This window comes from Cryptomeria japonica, chromosome 4 (assembly GCF_030272615.1).
Source record: "Cryptomeria japonica chromosome 4, Sugi_1.0, whole genome shotgun sequence".
NCBI lineage: Eukaryota > Viridiplantae > Streptophyta > Pinopsida > Cupressales > Cupressaceae > Cryptomeria > Cryptomeria japonica.
Genome location: NC_081408.1, coordinates 515444514 through 515462238, shown reverse-complemented (window position 1 = coordinate 515462238; position 17725 = coordinate 515444514). Strand labels below are relative to the sequence as shown.

General features: G+C 33.7%; 1 protein-coding gene across 2 annotated transcripts; it reads left to right on the top strand.

The window, feature by feature from the left end:
• The first annotated feature begins 7166 nt into the window (after window positions 1-7166).
• Window positions 7167-17101, top strand: LOC131049073 (ubiquitin-conjugating enzyme E2 7-like). Of its 2 annotated transcripts, XM_057983089.2 has the most exons (2): window positions 7167-7182; window positions 16758-17101. In XM_057983089.2, the coding sequence occupies exon 2, from the start codon at window positions 16775-16777 to the stop codon at window positions 17099-17101; it is 327 nt and encodes a 108-aa protein (XP_057839072.2). In that variant the 5' UTR covers window positions 7167-7182; window positions 16758-16774. The 2 variants fall into 2 exon arrangements, with proteins under 2 accessions (XP_057839072.2, XP_057839071.2); XM_057983088.2 differs by lacking the exon at window positions 7167-7182 and having other exon boundaries at window positions 16592-17101.
• The last annotated feature ends 624 nt before the right edge of the window (window positions 17102-17725 follow it).

Below are 17725 nucleotides of genomic sequence, written 5' to 3'. Positions count from 1 at the left end.
TATTAGCTTGAATTCCCTTGCCGAATAGTAGGGAGTTAGCAACTAGTAATCAAATTATGAGCAAATTATTAGCTTGAATTAGCTCGAATTCCCTTGCCGAATAGTAGGGCATTAGCAACTTGTTCAATTTGTTTAATGGTATATGCTTTGGCAAAATATTGATCCTCAACCTTCTTAACCTCTCCATTCTGTGGCTACCAGTTATAAAGACAAGTTGCTTCATAGCTTCTAGAGGGTTCAAAAATTATCTGCAACTGCAAACCCTTCCAACCCTCAAAATAGCCCTTTGTATGGAGAAACTTTTCTACGATTATTTAGGATTCTACAGGCAATTTCTTGTACAATTTTTCCCATTGAAAGGGTCTCTTCATTTTCTCCACTTAGTAGATAAAATTCCTCATCGTGGGATGGCTCTTTATATGGTGTTCACCAATCCTTAAATCCATGTACCAATTCAATCTATATGTCACCAAGAGTTTCCTGCTTTTTATTGGATGTCTTTTGTTCCACACTTCTAGCATATTCATTAATATCAAGGGCCTTTAACACATGGGGATATTTTTTGACATGTTCAACTGCCATTTCTTATGTTTCCTCATCCATATCATCTATATCTTGTCCTGCATCTTCACAGTATGCATCCTCAACCATTTTCTTGGCTAGTTCATATGACTTTGGATGAATTATAGTATCATACAATGGATCCATAACATGGTTCCCAGAAGCTTCTTTCCCGGTCCCTCTAACCCTTAAAAACCAGTAGCATTTATAAAGACAAGTCACTTCATAGCTTCTAGAGGGGTCAACAATTGTCTACGACTGTAAACCCTTCCAGCCCTCAAAATAGTCCTTTGTATGGAAGTAACTTTTCCAGGTCCAAGGCTAGCTACAAATTGCATATTTTATTTGTTAGTTGTGTATTTTGTTATGGGTTGATAGAAATCTGGGTATTGAATAGAACTTTAAAAGAATTAACAGAGTAACTGTAATAGCTCCATCAATTCAATAACTTTACAGAACTTCGTGTATAGAATTGATGGAAACACTCCATCAATTCAGTAACTTTATAGTAACTTTATAGTGGAATTCATAGATATCATTTCCTTTTTTTACTACATCATGGGCTCGACCCTCATGGGAGCCATACTTGTCGCCACATATGGCACTCATGTTCATGTATTAAGCAAACTCTGTAATTGATGCATATTTAACTGTTTTATCCTTCAATTCTTTCATTAATGAACTTCAACAACAATGATCAAATAAACCATTCTTCTCAAGTTGAATGAAACCTTTTATACCAATGCATCTATGTTTTCCTACCCTCATGAATCACGACTTGACATCAACTAAACAATCTTCTTTATGTCATAACATTTCTCCGAAGTGCCTTTGGCATGCTTTAGATGTGTCAATATTAACTAGATTGAATATATTTTTAAAGTCTCTAACACATTCCATGACAAGAAAATGACTTATTTGGATTAAGGAGCACTTTCCTAAACCATTCCTTCATATTCAACAATCCCTTCCCACACCCACATCACAATTCATATTCATGTTAGTTGTAATGAGTGTTTTAAACCAACAATCAATGAATCATAGGATAGAAGAAAACTCGTTATACACAAGGATACGTATTTCAATCACTAATTCTTAAACATCCATCATGATTAAACATAACATATCATAAGCCTTTTTAACAATCACTAGGGCTATACATAATATTCAATCATATCATAGGATATAAATTATCAATAATTATAAAGAAAGAGAAAGACAACTATATAAGCTCAGCAAGCCACCATACAAAAATTATATTTTGTAGAAAATAAAATAAACTATATGTTGACATAACATATATATTTTATATATAAACTATATGTTGACATAGCATATATATAAACTATGTATTTGAAATTTCGACCGCAGGAGCACGACATAACATACTGCACCGAGACCCTAACTGAATATTTGCATCGAGAACCACTGCATACAACCCCTGATTGGAGAGTTGCGAGACTTCATTGGACAAGTGTTGCAAGGCCATTGAGTTGAGGAGGAAGACTAGGAACCATTTGGCAGGAGGAAAGCCAGAGCGAGAGGTGAGGGCACTCAGAAAGGGAAAATCGACCAAGGGACAATGACTGTAAGTGATTTTTCCCCACATTTAGAAATTACATTCAAAACATTCCACAAATTAGTCCTTAAAACCAATTGTTAAACCTTCCAAAGTCTAACCATAATTTATCGACTACACCTAGGGCTTTAGTCATAATAACAGAGCTACAAACACCATCCAAAAAGTTTAAGCTGCATCAAAAAAACTTGTACTACTCTGCTTGATCTCGAAGCACAACAACATTTCATCCTCACACAATTAAGATATCCTGTCCATCTGCCTTTTCAGAAAACTTGCCATCTTAACAAGGTTTTAAATCTTTGAGCTCATATTTGTTACAATATTGTTATTAATTAGTTTCTATTGTAGGAGAAGTAATTTTTTTGGTATACCATATGCTTTTTTTATCGATAATTGGTATTTATATTATTTAATAAGAAAATGAGTACATTTGAACCAGAGAAAAGTGGTTTCATAAAACCACCAATCAGTCCTACCACCCAAAAAACACTTCTACAAAACTGCCTATTCAGACCAGATGCAAAACCCGCATGGCATATAAAAAAACCCCCATATCCACACACCCATCAATACAAAATTAGTGTCCATGACACCAGCTCAAATTTACAGAGTTGGGGACTAAGTCCCAGACACCAAAGACATGAAACAACATTTTATCAAAGCAGGAGCCAGACCAAGAAAACTACAATCCAAACCAAGCACAACAATTAACCCATAAGTGGCTTGTACGCTCGATCATTGTTGAAGTCAGAGAGGGATGCCATTACTTGTGCCATCTTCTGCCTTGGTCGCAGCTCCCGACCCACCTCCGCTCTGGCCACCTCATGTGAAGCCCACAAAATCTCCTCCATCCTCATCAAATTAGCAAAGGTTTTGAATTCTTCCCACCCATGATGAGCCAGGTCCCTACAACAAGCCTTCAAGCCATCCTCCTGCCATCAGATAAAAGGTAATGGTGCACCTAGTACATCCTGGCCTGCAAATGTCCTAATTCCCACACCCAGAATTGCTCGTTCACAGATATCATCCAAATTCAACAAGTAGTCTGAATCAATCAAAGTTCTCAGAGCCCTCTTCACCTTCTCCACCTCTTCCTCAAATTGCAACTCCCAAGCAGTAATCAAAGAGTACACTTCCATGTTAGTCCGATATCGATGACTCACATGGACAAAATCTTCCCCAAGCAACATTTTAACTGCTTCATACAGACGATGGTCTTTGAAAAGGAAAATACCTTTCATCTTCCTATCTATTAACTTGCCCAAAAATGGCACCAATTTCTTGTCAATCAAGAATGTGAAATTTTCTTCCATTATGCACTAACCAAAACCACCTTACACTTGCAGATTTGAGCAAGAAAACAAAAGCGACAACTGCAAAAAAAGCCCAAGGCTTTAAATGCATTAACATTGGTCATCGGAATTAAAGGCTTTAAATGAATTAACACATGTAACATCATTCCTCTCATCTACCAGACTATGTGCACTATCCTTCTGCATGAGCTGACATTGAATACACATTCATATATTGTAAATAATATAATAGTTTATTAGAAGTAATATAATTGTATACTAGAAATAATAATAGTATATTAGAAATAATGGATTAACTTTTTGTGAATTAGACTGAGTAGTAGTTTGGGGCAATAATTAGAGACAAACCAACTTACACCTTTGACGCAAAGAGGATTTATATAGTCATTACAACCCCTCACCAACTATTTTAACCAACTTCCTAATTTATTTGGTTGTTCATCCATGACACATTTAGTGCTAGCGCAATTGATCATGATGATCAAGATGACTTTGATGTTGTTCATGATGTACCTCTACTTGAGAAGGCATACGAGCCCCTTTACGAAGGCTCCCAAACAACTCTTCTTTGCGATGTTTTGTTGTTGGTGAACTTGAAGGTTATGAACAATTTATCCAACATAACAATCTCACGTATGTTAAGGTATGTCATATATGACATGTTTTTCATCTATTTTTGTTGTTATTTCATTACAGTTATTAAAGGGTGAAACAGGCACCATTAAATTTCTTTATATTAACAAATTATATTTTTGGTTGTAGATTGATAGTTGAGTTTTTGTTACCACCATCAAATATTCTACCTCGCTCATACCAAGAACTATTTGCCATTATGAAAGATATTGGAATGAAGTATCAAGCAATAGATGCATGTCCCAATGATCATATTATGTATCATAAACAACATGAATTTGCAACAGAATTCCCTGAATGTCATATGAGTAGATATCAAATAGATCAACTAAAAAAAAAGGTGCCTCGCAAGGTCGTTCGTTATATTCCCATTATTCCACGTTTGCAACGATTATTTAGGTGCGAAAGCTTGTTGAAATTTATGGATTACCATGCACACAATAGAAGTCGAGATAACATTATTTGAATGCCTGTAGATGGTTCTGCATTTATGGGCGTTGACAAAAATTGGCCACACTTTAAAGAAGAACCTTGAAATCTTAGGCTTTCATTGGCAACAGACAGTGTAAATCCATTTGGAGAGATGAGATCTTCTTACTCGGTGTGGCCATTTTTTGTTATCAACAATAACATTCCTCCATGGATGTCAGTAAAGAGGGAGCACATAATGTTCACAATGATTGTTCTGGGTATTTTTTCATTTAATAGTCATCCACATTAAACTATAAATATTGCAAAAAAATGGTCATAATAATTATGTAATATTTTTGCTCATTCAACTAGGTAAGTACCCAGTTAAAGATATGAATGTATATATTGAGCCTCTTATCGACGAGTTACTGGAGTTATGGAATGGTGTCACTATGCATGACATGTGTAGACCAATAGGACAAAAATAATTTCAATTCTATGCAATGCTTGTATGGACAATTCATGATGCCCCAGGGCTAACACATTTTTCTGGTATGTTATAGTGATCAACTTGCGCATAATTATAGATATAAAAATTATCTTATTTAATCCAATTATACATGATCTTGTAGGTCTTCAAACAAAGGGAAAATTTGCATGTCCAGTTTGTGGTCTAAAGATGAAATCTCATTATTCAAAAAGTTTAGGAAAGCAAGTATTTGATGGGTATAGGCACTTCCTCCAAAAAAATCATAACTATCGAAATATTGTTCTTGATAGTCTTGCTGCTCACTATTTTATAGAGTTTTCCTTAAGCACGTGCACTATCACATGTTGCCCTTTAAACAAGGTCTAGGACTATACCTAACCCTACACTATTATCCATGTTTGCATACTGAGTTCTAGGTCTCTATCTTTATAATATCCTCCTTTGATAGTATTTTTAAACAACAATATGACTATTTGTATGACTATTTATAAATACTTTATGTATTGGCTGCAAGAAAATTTTGGCATTTACTATTATGATTCCTTATGATAAGTCTTCTCATGCATTCTTGTAGCTATTTCATCTTTATCTTCCTGATAATGAAGTACCTACTGTGCTTAATCCTTTTTAAGCTTACTAATATTAATGCTACTGATATTAATCCTTTGTAATTGGCAAAAGTCAATCTGATGGTAACACCGACAAGTAGAAGCATGTGATCGGGATAGCATACACCATTTAAGTCCATCGACAGAACACACACTAGCGACAATGGAAAAATCTTGTCTTGGCGATAGCCGATGAGGCTATCGGTACAACTTATCTCGATGGACATTGGCAAAAAGTAAAATGCATCGGAAAAGATTATGGCGATAAAGGGTCATCGGTGTAGACAAAAATAGTCAGGAATTTATTTATTTTTCAAATGTTGGGGAAGGTCAGAATTTTGACGAACACCACAAGACAATCGACGATGTTGCCATACCTGTGACAACAAAACGTCATAGGATGAAGCCTCCTCCGTCATCTTAACCATCGAAATTCCGACATCTCCTTGAAGATGGTCCATCAATAGAACACATACTAGCGGCAATGGAGAAATCACATATTTCTGATAGCCGATGAGGCTATCGGTAAGATTTATCTCAATGAAAACTGGCAAAAGTAAAATGCATCGACTAAGGTTACAACATTAAAGGCTCATCAGCAAAGGTTACAACGATAAAGGATGCAACAAGGTCGGAATTTCAATGTCTCCTCATCAAAAAAACATACCGTAGGTGCATAGAAATTTCCGACATGGTGTTGTTTGAATTTTGACGTGAATCCCATCGTTGGAATCACCGATGAAAAAATAGCGATGAACAAGTACGTCAAAATTTTGATGTTTAGTTGTCTGAGTTCCAACGAACAATCGACGAAAAATGCTCCAAATGTACTAGTGTCAGTAAGTCATTTCAGGTATTTTCATTGTCCTCATTTTATACTATAGTAGAAGTCATGTTACAAAAAAACGCTGAAGGTTTTGAGCAACCGATAGAATTTTTTAGCAAGTCCTTACAAGATGTAAAGTTGAAGTATGATGCTACTAAGAAAAAGGCTTATTCCTTGGTCAAAGCTATTAAGAATTTTAGACTCTACCTTGTGGGGGCAAAAGTGGTGGCCTATGTTCCTAATGAAACTATTAAAGACATTTTTGTCCAACAAGAAGTCATAAGCCGACTTGGTGTAGATGGATGAATAAATTCCATGAATTTAATATTGAAGTTCAAATCACCAAGTTAGCTAGAGGATGGGTACTTGCTAAGTTAATGGTTCGAGCAAATCTTGAAGTTAATTAGGTAAACCTTATTAAAGAAGTAGGTGTTAGCTATAGTTTACAAAGATTTCCATGGTAAGCTAATATCAAATATTATTTAAAATACTTGAATTGTCTTAAATGATTGGCTATAAATAAAAAAAGGACACTAAAATTGTAAGCACCCTTCTATGTCTTTATAGACGGGGATCTGTATCAGAAGAGAAGAGATGGTGCCTTGTTTTTTTTTTTAGATGAATATTACACAACAACAATTTTGAAATAAATGCATAATGGAGTCTATGGTGGGCATTTCGTAGCTAAGACTACTGCTCACAAGGTTCTTAGAGCATGATATTATTGGCCCACATTGTTTGCAGATGCTCACAAATTGGTAAGAAAGTGTGAGGTATGCCTAAGTTATCAGGGAAACTTAAATGTACTCATGTGCATTGCCTCTTAGACGCATGCAATTAGAAGCCCATTTTCATCAATGGAACATTGATTTCTTTGGTGAAATTACTGAGAGGTTAAGTGGTGGTTATAAGTGGATCCTAGTAGCCACTACTTAAATTTCATTGGATTGAAGTCATTCCCATTAAAAAAGCAACAAGTAAAGTGGCTATGAACTTTGTTCTGGATAACATTGTTGTTAGATTTGGAGTACCAATGAGATTGATTTTGGATAATGCTATGTGATTCAAAGCTAAAGAATTTACAATTTTTTTGTAACATTTATGGTAGAAATGTGTCATATTCATCACCTTATCACTTGTGGGGTAATGGCCAAACTTAGTCTAGCAACAAGAGTCTCATGGAGATTATTAGAATAATGTTATAGAAAAACAAAAAGGCTTGGGACTTAAAACTCGCATTAACACTATGGGTTGATAGGGTTACAATTAAGAAGGCTACTAGTAAATCCCCATTTGAATTGGTTTATGGTACATATGATAGATTGATAATGAACAACTTGATAGCAATGTATAAGTTCATTCAGGAAAATGATGATGATATATGTGGTCCAATGGAAGACAAGATATAACAAGAAACTAAACTTGATGAAACTAGGAATCCTACTTAGAGAGTCAGCTTGAAGAAACAACATGTCAAATATTCATTTGACAAGAAGGCTACTAACAAAAAGTTCCAAGTGAATGATCTTTTTTTTCTATTGAATGAAAAATATCAAGGTAAGGGAAAATGTGGTAAATTGAAGCATTATGGCTTGATCCATATGTCATTATAGATCTACATGGTCAAGATTCAAAGTTTTTGCAGAGTCTCAATGGTGAAGTCTACCTATTTGCATAAACAAATTTGATTGTATATAGGTTTTCTTTTGTATAGCCATATTCCTTCCATTTTTTTTGTTTTTGGTCTAGTTTGCATAGAGTTTCTTGGATTCTCGTTGCATCTCTCCAAGGTGCACATCCCCAACTTTTTTTTTAATGCCTGGTAAAATTTTTAACGTGATTGATGATGCTGGCATAACACACCCTCTAGCTCCATGTGAAACACTTTTGAATTGGAGCTATGAACCAGTGAGGCCACAAATGAGGGACCTCATCCCCACACTTCACTTGTTCAAACTCGCAAGCACAACGACCTAGCGAAGACACAAGGCCTACAAGAATAATGGCCCATCAAGGGTTTGAAAATTGGTGACCACTTCACCAACAAAGTGTTTAAACACGTTATTACATGTCCGAAGACCAACATCCCCAACTAGAACCCTTGTCAATACCCTAAATTTTTTAAAATTTCCATGTCGTGAGGGCAAAATCCATGCTAGTATTCATAAGCCCTAAGCCCTTTTTGCCTTGTAGTCTATTGAAACATTATATTTTGTTGTTAACTATCATAATTAGGTTATTGATCCTTTAAGTTACAAATTGAGCCTACCTTTATCATGTTAAAATCGACCCCTTTGTCTAGGCTATTACCTTTAAACCGATGATGTGTTTTAAACTTTACTATGTTTACCACTTTATTTCTTGTCATGAAAATATGCACATACAAATTGGAATGAATTAAGGAAGCCCTTGTACCACGCAAGTTGCTTACCTCTTAGATTTTAGCCCCTACAAGTGGGCGAGAAGCCCCTTTTCCTTCTACCACTGAGTGCATTAGACTATTCTCTTAAGTCCCCCACACCCTCACAAGCCATTTATCTCTAACATCTTAGTTCCTATGGGATGATGAAGCAATTAACCCAGGCTACAATGAATGTAAGCGATTAACTACTGTGGGATTGCAGGGTAACATCACAATGGAAGACTTAATATCTTGTTGCACTCTCATGGGAGAGACTTGGTGGGACCCGAGGTGTCCTGCAAGCTTGAGGGAAAGATTGAACCCAACATGGTGGATGCTAGTGTGGAAAGTAAGTGCTGATATGGTCTATTCCAAATCCCCCAACTCCTTTGAAATATGGTTAGCAATGGTCAAGTAGATCCACAACATCCAAAGATTAGAATCAATGGTGCATATTTAAAATTGTAAAAATAAGTATTCACCAAAATGAAAGCTCATACGAGTGAGAATTAATGGTGGAAAGGACCAATGCATCTACAAGGAATTGAAAATAAATGCCAATTCTTTACACTCATTCATCACTTGTGCTTTTTATCAAAGAGCTAAAGCATCCTAGTTAAAAAAGGCAAATTTTTTTGTTACGTGCTAGTGTTTCCCGAAAGCACAATCGTGTAAGTTTGTAAAATTTTTGTTCTTAGTATCTATTCTATTTTTTGAAATTGCAAGTTTGTGTGAGTGGAAATTAGAGCTTGGTTATGTCCAAATTATATCGAAAACCTAGGATTTCCAAATTTCAAAACCCTAAAAATATAAAATGAGCCAATCAAGCTAAATTGCATCCCATGCTGTCAAAAAGGAATCGTTCAATAAGATTTACTTGACCTTCTTCTCGGATAATCCATGAAATCATCAACCCATCCAAATACATGTTTGAAGACACCTATGAATAATGTCAGGATGTAGACTACAAATTGGTTGGGAATTATTCACACATTTTTACAAGAAGAGAGTTAAATTGATACCCATCTCCAATGTTTGGCCTTATGGCATGGGAAAGTTAGTTGTTCTAAATATATTCACGGATGTTGATTTTATTAGGGATTTGGCATGGGAATATGATGGAAATGTCAAGATGATTAGAAAGAGGGATGGTGGAGAATTGCTAACCATTTCCAAGCTAAGAATAGAAGATGCATTCATGCTCAATAGGGCAACAAATAAGGACATTAATTTTGATAGTTTTAAGTAGACTGGTGAAGCACAAAAGGGTTCCTTGAGATCTTTGGAGGTCCCCAAGTAAAAATTCAATAGCTATAAGAATAAATCTATCCATATTCCACTAGGTGAGAGGGAGCCCTTTTTTACTACCACATTTGAAAGCTAGTTTGTCAAGATCTACTATGCTCTTTACCAATTGTTAGGAAAGGATAGGGAATAAATAATTCCAATTGAACTCATCTTCATGGCAATTTATATTCAAAACCCTACAGTTAATGTAGAGTTTAATTACTCTATGTATCTTTCGGACAAGATACATGAAGGTTTAATGAAGATAAAGGCAAATGAGAGGATAATCAATTTTAGATTTTACTCTCTACTTTGTCACTTCTTTCTATATGAGGGTAGGAGTAACTAGGAAGGTGGTAGAAGAGAAGAACCATAGAATGCCTATCCAATATTAGACATATGTTTGGGACAAGAAATGCAAAACTATTGATTTTGTTACATTCCATAATTATTTTGTTATAAGAATTATGGGCTTAATTGGGGCAGATATAAGTAGGCTTCCTCCCCAAATTGTCATGATGTTGAGGAGAAAGGAAAGAAACCATATATGAAGATAAACCACAAGTGGGGTTATTTATACATACACACAAACCATACTATCTTTAGATTGTATAGGCGCCTTGTTCCACCACGTATCATACCCAACATTATGCCTAGGTGAATTGTATTTTTAGAATATATGTGGCAAATGAAGTTGAGAGAGAACATCTAAAAGGGAAAAAGAAAGGAACATTCTTGTCATATTGCATGGCTTTCATAAATTTCACTTCAAGGAGGAAAGGATTTGATACCATACATTTAATCCTAAAAGGATATAACTTGCAGAATGGAACTATCAGAAATTTTGATCCTGAAGGGTTCATCCACCAATTTAGAAGGTAAATTAAAAAAGGAGATTTCAAGCATCAAGTGCATTATAGCAAAGATTTAATTAGGAATTTTAATAACTTGGAAGAAGTGTATCAAAGGAGAATAAAATGGGAAATAATTCAGAAGGGAGAGGATGAAAGGAAAGGGACAAATCTTGATTACCTTAGTGTATACTCTGAGAACATTGATCATATTGAGAGGATTCACATGATTTTTTTTTTTGAAAATTTATATGGAAAGGCCCCAATGGTGGAGAGTAGACCCCCTACAGGCCATCTCCAACTATTCAAGCACCAATCGAGACTAGTGTAATAATAATTGATATTGATATAGAGTTTGTACAAGGCCCTCCTCCAATTCCACCATTTTTGAACACTTTCAGATGCTGGAAGGAGGGTTGAATCAACATACATTAAAACTTAACCAATTTAACCACTCAATATCACATTACATTTACCACATGTTCAAAAATAAAGAATTAAAAAAATGAAAGAAATCACACATGGACACCAATATTTTATGTGGAAAATCCAATGAGGAAAAACCATGGTGAGAACTATCCCACTATATGAAAGATAGGTTACAATGTTTAGGCTCAAGGCCAAGGAGCTCACTACCTTTGATGTGGACTTACAAGATTGATGCACACAACCTCAAGGCAAGATACATTGACTTGCAAACATTGAAGACCACTTCTTCATGACAGATACATTACATATGACAGAGAACCACCAATATGTTTGAACTACAAGCAACCACATTCGTTGATATGTTGATCACAGTTTACTGTCAAAACACATTTGAAATTGCCTTCATTACTGCTTTACTGTATTTGTGAACCTTTGCACAACTTCACATGTACTTTGTACAACACACACAACTTATTCATCCATCTACAAAATGATTCCATTCCTTTTATACTTTTTGCAACAAAACCAACATCAATTAGGTCAATCTAATTAGTTGTAACATGTAGGATTAGAGCAATCGAACCAAAAACAATCTTCAATGCAATGCAAAAGGAAAAATGAAATATGTGAGGAATCAAACCATGTTGGCACACATTCCTATCCATCCCAAATCAATGCCTATATATCCATACACTATTTCAAGGAACAAAACATTATAGGTCGGTTCTAAATGATAAAATAGTTAAGCGATATCAACACAACTTACTCAAGTTACAATATGGACCACCAAAAACACTTGTAGATGCTCAAAATAACATCACTTGATATGAAAAAATATAAATCATCGAACTGCATCACCAAATACTTGAAGGCAAATGAATGCAACACATTCCTATACACTGCCACTCTGTCATTGTAAAAACTTGAACTCAGATCAACATAACTCCAATCGTGGACCACAAAGATCATCTCAATTTTTTTGAAAAAAAGATATATTAGAACTTGACATACCATCTGAAGTGTTTTAAATCAATCACCAACTATGCACAAAACCAATAAATTATGCCATTGTTATTGCAGTACTCCAGATAACATCCAAACCAAAGATATCACTGAGTTACATATCTGTATCAACAAGTTTGACATCAATGACAAAAAGAACTCATCTTTGCAACAAACACAACAACAACAACCAACCAAGAGATAAAGAATAGAACAACTACACTTGGTTGATTATTTTATGGCTACAAAGGAAGAGGAGACAACAGTAATAGGAGAAATTACAGGACCTATGAAAGAAGGAGAGGTTAATCAATGCAAGCCATCACCACCAAGAGAAACAAAGGTAGCCCAAGTGCTAGAAGACAAAGTGGACACACATAGAGAGGCTAGGCCTAATTAAATAGATGATGTAAGAGAATTGGAATGTGCTCATTTTCTTGTTGATGATGAGTTTATAAATAGTCCTAGATTTAAAGGGCTATGGTTGAAAATAAAAGGAAAGGAATATTTAGAAAGGTTGGAAAAATTAAAATGGAAGCTAGCCCTTCAAAGCATGATTATATAGCTGCTTCCATTATGAGGGAGGTGAAATTTGAGGCCATGGGCATCACTCTTGAAGAAGGAAAGTAATCTAAGAGAGTGGTGTCCTCCTCTTTGATTGGGATATTGCCTTTGTGATAGATAAAGTCAAAGATAAAAATGGATTGTGATAGCATGGTAGGATTATTTGGCCAACATTCATTGAGTAGATTCGTGCATTCAAGTGTCACATGAAGTCATATACATCTAGTGACAGGAAAAGTACTGCAACCCACTTGATTGAATTCTTGTCACATTCAACTTTTTGTATTTTTTATTAGAATATTAACTTTACAGAGCATGCTGGAGGATTAGAATTAGAAGAAATAAATGCAAAATCCAATTTACATTTCAATTGGTCACCTCCAAAGCTACTATATTTTGAATTTTGGAAAGGAGTTAATGAAAGGTTTGATTTGCATTTAGATTTTTCATCATTAGGACCACCTTTGCCTCATCATCTAGCCACAAACCTTGTCATCTTTTTGAAGTGAAATAGATATTAATGTAAAGATTTGATTCACATCTCAATTGGTCTTCAAGTGAGAGCTTCAAATGCCACATCCTTAGACATAAGATTAAATGGGCTACTACTTCATCATAAGAGATTAAATCTATTTTGGATCAATGTGCAGACTTAGTAGAAGGGTCATCAATATTATGGACTTCCCAACTACCACATGCAACAAAGGAGGATTTCTTTTATCTTTTATATGGATTTTGAAATTCCTTTTTTACTCTTATAAAAGGGGATCCTAGGCCATTTTGAAAGTGTTTTTTGAAGTCTAAGTCTTAGATAGTCAAGTATATTCATGTTCTTTTCTTAGTTGTCATAATAGAATCTTTTTTTTACTATTATATGATATATTGTATGACAATTTTTTTATAAAAAAAGGATATACAATCTTGAAGCATTTATCTCAGTTGTCTCCATTTCCACTTTACTTGAATCCTTTGGAATTAATAAACAAGTTTTTTTGGTTTCTTCTCTATGTATTTTCATTGTGGGTGTTTTACTTTTTGCATATTTTCAAGCAAAAGATTAAAATTGCTCTAAGTAATTTAACATAAGGGCTTGAGTTAAATGTTATGGAAATTAAAAGTGGAACTATAGGTAAATCATACATTTCAAGGGTATTATTACAAATTGCTAATACTAGTAGTTATATGATAATATTCATTTGTCATTTGTATATTGTATGCTCTTAAAAGTTTTCTTTGTAGCCCTAGATAGACATTGATCTAATGTCTTAGCACTAAATTGGAATAGAATCACCATTTTGAAACAAAAAAGGTTTATTTACTTTTAGTATTTCTTTTGTTGTAGATAGGATCATATGCTCCCAGAACCAACAAATGAGTAAATCAAATAATTGAGCCATAATTGTTGAATAAATAACTAAGTTTGGGTCTAAAATATGAGAGCTATTTGTTATAAGCAATACATTATCAATTAAATTCTAATATGTTTCAGGTATTGAAAAGGATTATCCTCTTAGATTTTGCAGAGCCAGAGGCCTAACATAGTTCAATTTTGATATTGATTCATGTTTGTTGGTCACTACCTTGAACCCCTTAAGCATAAGAAGTTGGGAAATCTTTAGAGGGATTTGGGTAATTAGTTGGAGCAACCAACAAGGATAACTCAAGTATCAACTATCTATAGGGGGGCCTTTAGAGGTGGGGACCTAATTAGATGAGCCCCTCCCTATAGTAGATTGATTATGAATAGTACCCTATTTATGGCCCAAGGAGGGGGGAGGACTATCTATAGCTATATCAAGGCATTTGTAGTTCTAGATATTGTTGTGTAATACTTTGTTATTCTTTTATTTCTACTTATTTTTCATTCATCTGTAATATAAAATTTGGAGCGAGAAATTGAAGATGAAATCTAGATAGAATATATAATATTTTTTAAGAGTATATTCTTTAGTCATGTAAAAATAATGTTATGAGAGATTGTAGAATTTAATCCATTTCAATTAGGTCATAGATATAGAAGAAATGTCTACAAGTTTCAAACTAATACTTATAACCATGCTTTTAGTATATATTTCTATATTCAAAATTAATGAGAAATCAAGAAAAACATATTATAGTTTGTATAAATATATAATTATAAATATATAATTATAAAGAACATGTTTGTAAATAGGCCAACATATATGAGACATTTCAATTTAGTTTGAAAATTGAATCCCCACAAAATTTTGGCAGCTTTTTGATTGAGAAAAACATTTTAAAAATAAATAATAATTTGATTTGAATTCTTTTAAATTACTTTTTAAATATACGATATTATTTGGTATAAAAAGAATATGTTCAAGTGGGTAATACCTAGACTTGTTTGCTATGCTCTATAGTGTTCCAAAGCCTCACGGGAAACCCCTAATTAGTTATTTCTCATTTTCTATATCTAGTGAATGACGCTAGCCTCATGATTTGTTTAGTTCCTTTCGTCTGACATTTTGCATGCTAATCTAGACAAAATGAAATTTATACTCCAATACTTCTTAAGTTGTCCTCCTAAAATGGATTAAAGAGCTATAGAAAAAATTATATAATTAGTAGGTGATTTAAAATTTATTTCATTTTTTAGTTAATTTTCATTTTTATCGAAAAAATAGTCTTTGTGCAAATCTCAAGCTATATGGTAATTCTTTCTGTTATTTCTTATATAAGCTCTAGTAAAAATCTCACACAAAATTTATGATATAAAATAAACGAAGAATTTAAAATGTCACGTTAAACTTATTCTATAAATTATATCTTTTTTTTTTTTTAATTCTATGCTATTACTAATGTCATTTCTTATTGTTTATGTGGGTACAAAGTTGACTATGATAGTAAATGTTTACTTTCTCCCTCAAGTTCTCAATGATTTATTTTAAAAATTATATATGTATATTTAGGTGTTAAGTGAAATCTAAGTTTCTCCTATTTTGTGTATAATTATATTTTTCTAATATGTGTTTTAATTAATCTTTTAATGACAAATTGAAATTATCACTGAATAATGCAACATAACCAATCCATATATTTTGCAAAAATGTTTGCATATTTTAAACCTAAGAGTGTACAAAACTACATAAATAAAACTAATTTGTCAATAGATAAATATTTTATAATGTACGTAAGTTAAAATTCAAATTGTATATGAATTTTATTATTTTTTTCACATAAGCTTCATGATTTATTTCTATCTAAGTATAAATAAACATTATTTGACATATCTAATTAGTGCATATGACATCTCTAAATAAACATTATTTGAGATCTCCTTAATTTATTATTTTAAAAAACTTAAAACACAAAAGTTCAATAGTAATCTTAAATGTCATAATAGATTTAATCTAAAGCTAAGAAATTGAATCTCCAAGTTTCACTCTTATAGAATTCATACCAAAAATATGAAAATTTGATTTGTTATCAATTATGCAATTATTAAACTAGTTAATCTATAAAATGATAAAAATTAATCTTCCACTCATACAATGGTGGCTCTACGCTCATGTCTATTGGCCTGCCTATAAAATTTTCAGTGGGTTTGCAGAGGAATTTGTATTGGTGGAACGATTCAACTCATTACTGAGGAAGCCATTTAAAGGACTATCAGAAAGCACCATGTCAGAAATCCAGGCCAGTCTTTTATTGAGGAAGCAATTGAAAGAACTATCTAGGAATCCAGTGGATGGATTCTCAGCAGGACTTGTGGACGATTCAAATATTTTTGAGTGGAGTGTAGCAATAATTGGTCCCCCAGATACGTTGTATGAAGGAGGATTTTTTAATGCCATCATGAGTTTTCCACCAGACTACCCAAACAATCCTCCATCAGTGAAGTTTACATCAGAAATGTGGCACTCGAATGTTTATCCAGATGGACGTGTTTGCATATCTATTCTTCATGCACCAGGAGATGATCCAAATGCTTACGAACATGCTAGTCAAAGATGGTCACCTGTGCACACTGTGGAAACTATTCTGTTGAGTATTATATCAATGTTATCTAGTCCCAATCATGAATCACCTGCAAACGTTGATGCAGCCAAAGAGTGGAGAGATCAAAGAGGTCAATTCAAGAAGAAAGTCGGCAGGATTGTTAGGCTGTCCCAAGAAATGTGACTTGAGATTGGATATATGGTTGATTGGTGTATTCATCTAATTCTATATATCTGACAATTATGATAAACACTTGTGAATGTTGAATTTATATATATTAGGTAGGTTTTATGTTTGAAATGATATAAGATTGATATATTATATGGTTACTTTCAAGTAAGTATACTTCTTTGTAGTGTCATCTCGCTTGATGCTTGTACTAAGATGAGAAAATCGGTTCATTATCTTGGCGTTTAGGGTTTATATATGCATTACAAAAGAAGGAAAAACTAGAGCATTTGATAAAAAAATCTATAGACAACATACTCTACTTGCCATTTAGAAAACAACACAAATTCTGCTTTTCCAAAATTTTCCCCTCTTCATCAACTATCTACCCCCTTTATATCTAAAACCCCTTTTTCATTTTCAAGAAATAGTTCGTTCCAGAGTAACGGTCTTGAAAATGATCTTTTTAAACATGATTTCAAAAATTAATAGAACTAAAACTAAACTCATATTATAAACAGTTGTCAACTTCATACTTCTTCTTCCTCAGGCACCAGGTTTTAACCGACAATCTGATTGTCGATCATCTCTTTCTTCTTCTTCTCTTCTATAAGTACCTAGAGGACTGTTGAAAACTCA

Excerpts from the sequence above, each read along its gene's own strand:
- LOC131049073 (XM_057983088.2), top strand. The coding sequence starts at position 16,601 with ATGTCAGAAATCCAGGCCAGTCTTTTATTGAGGAAGCAATTGAAAGAA.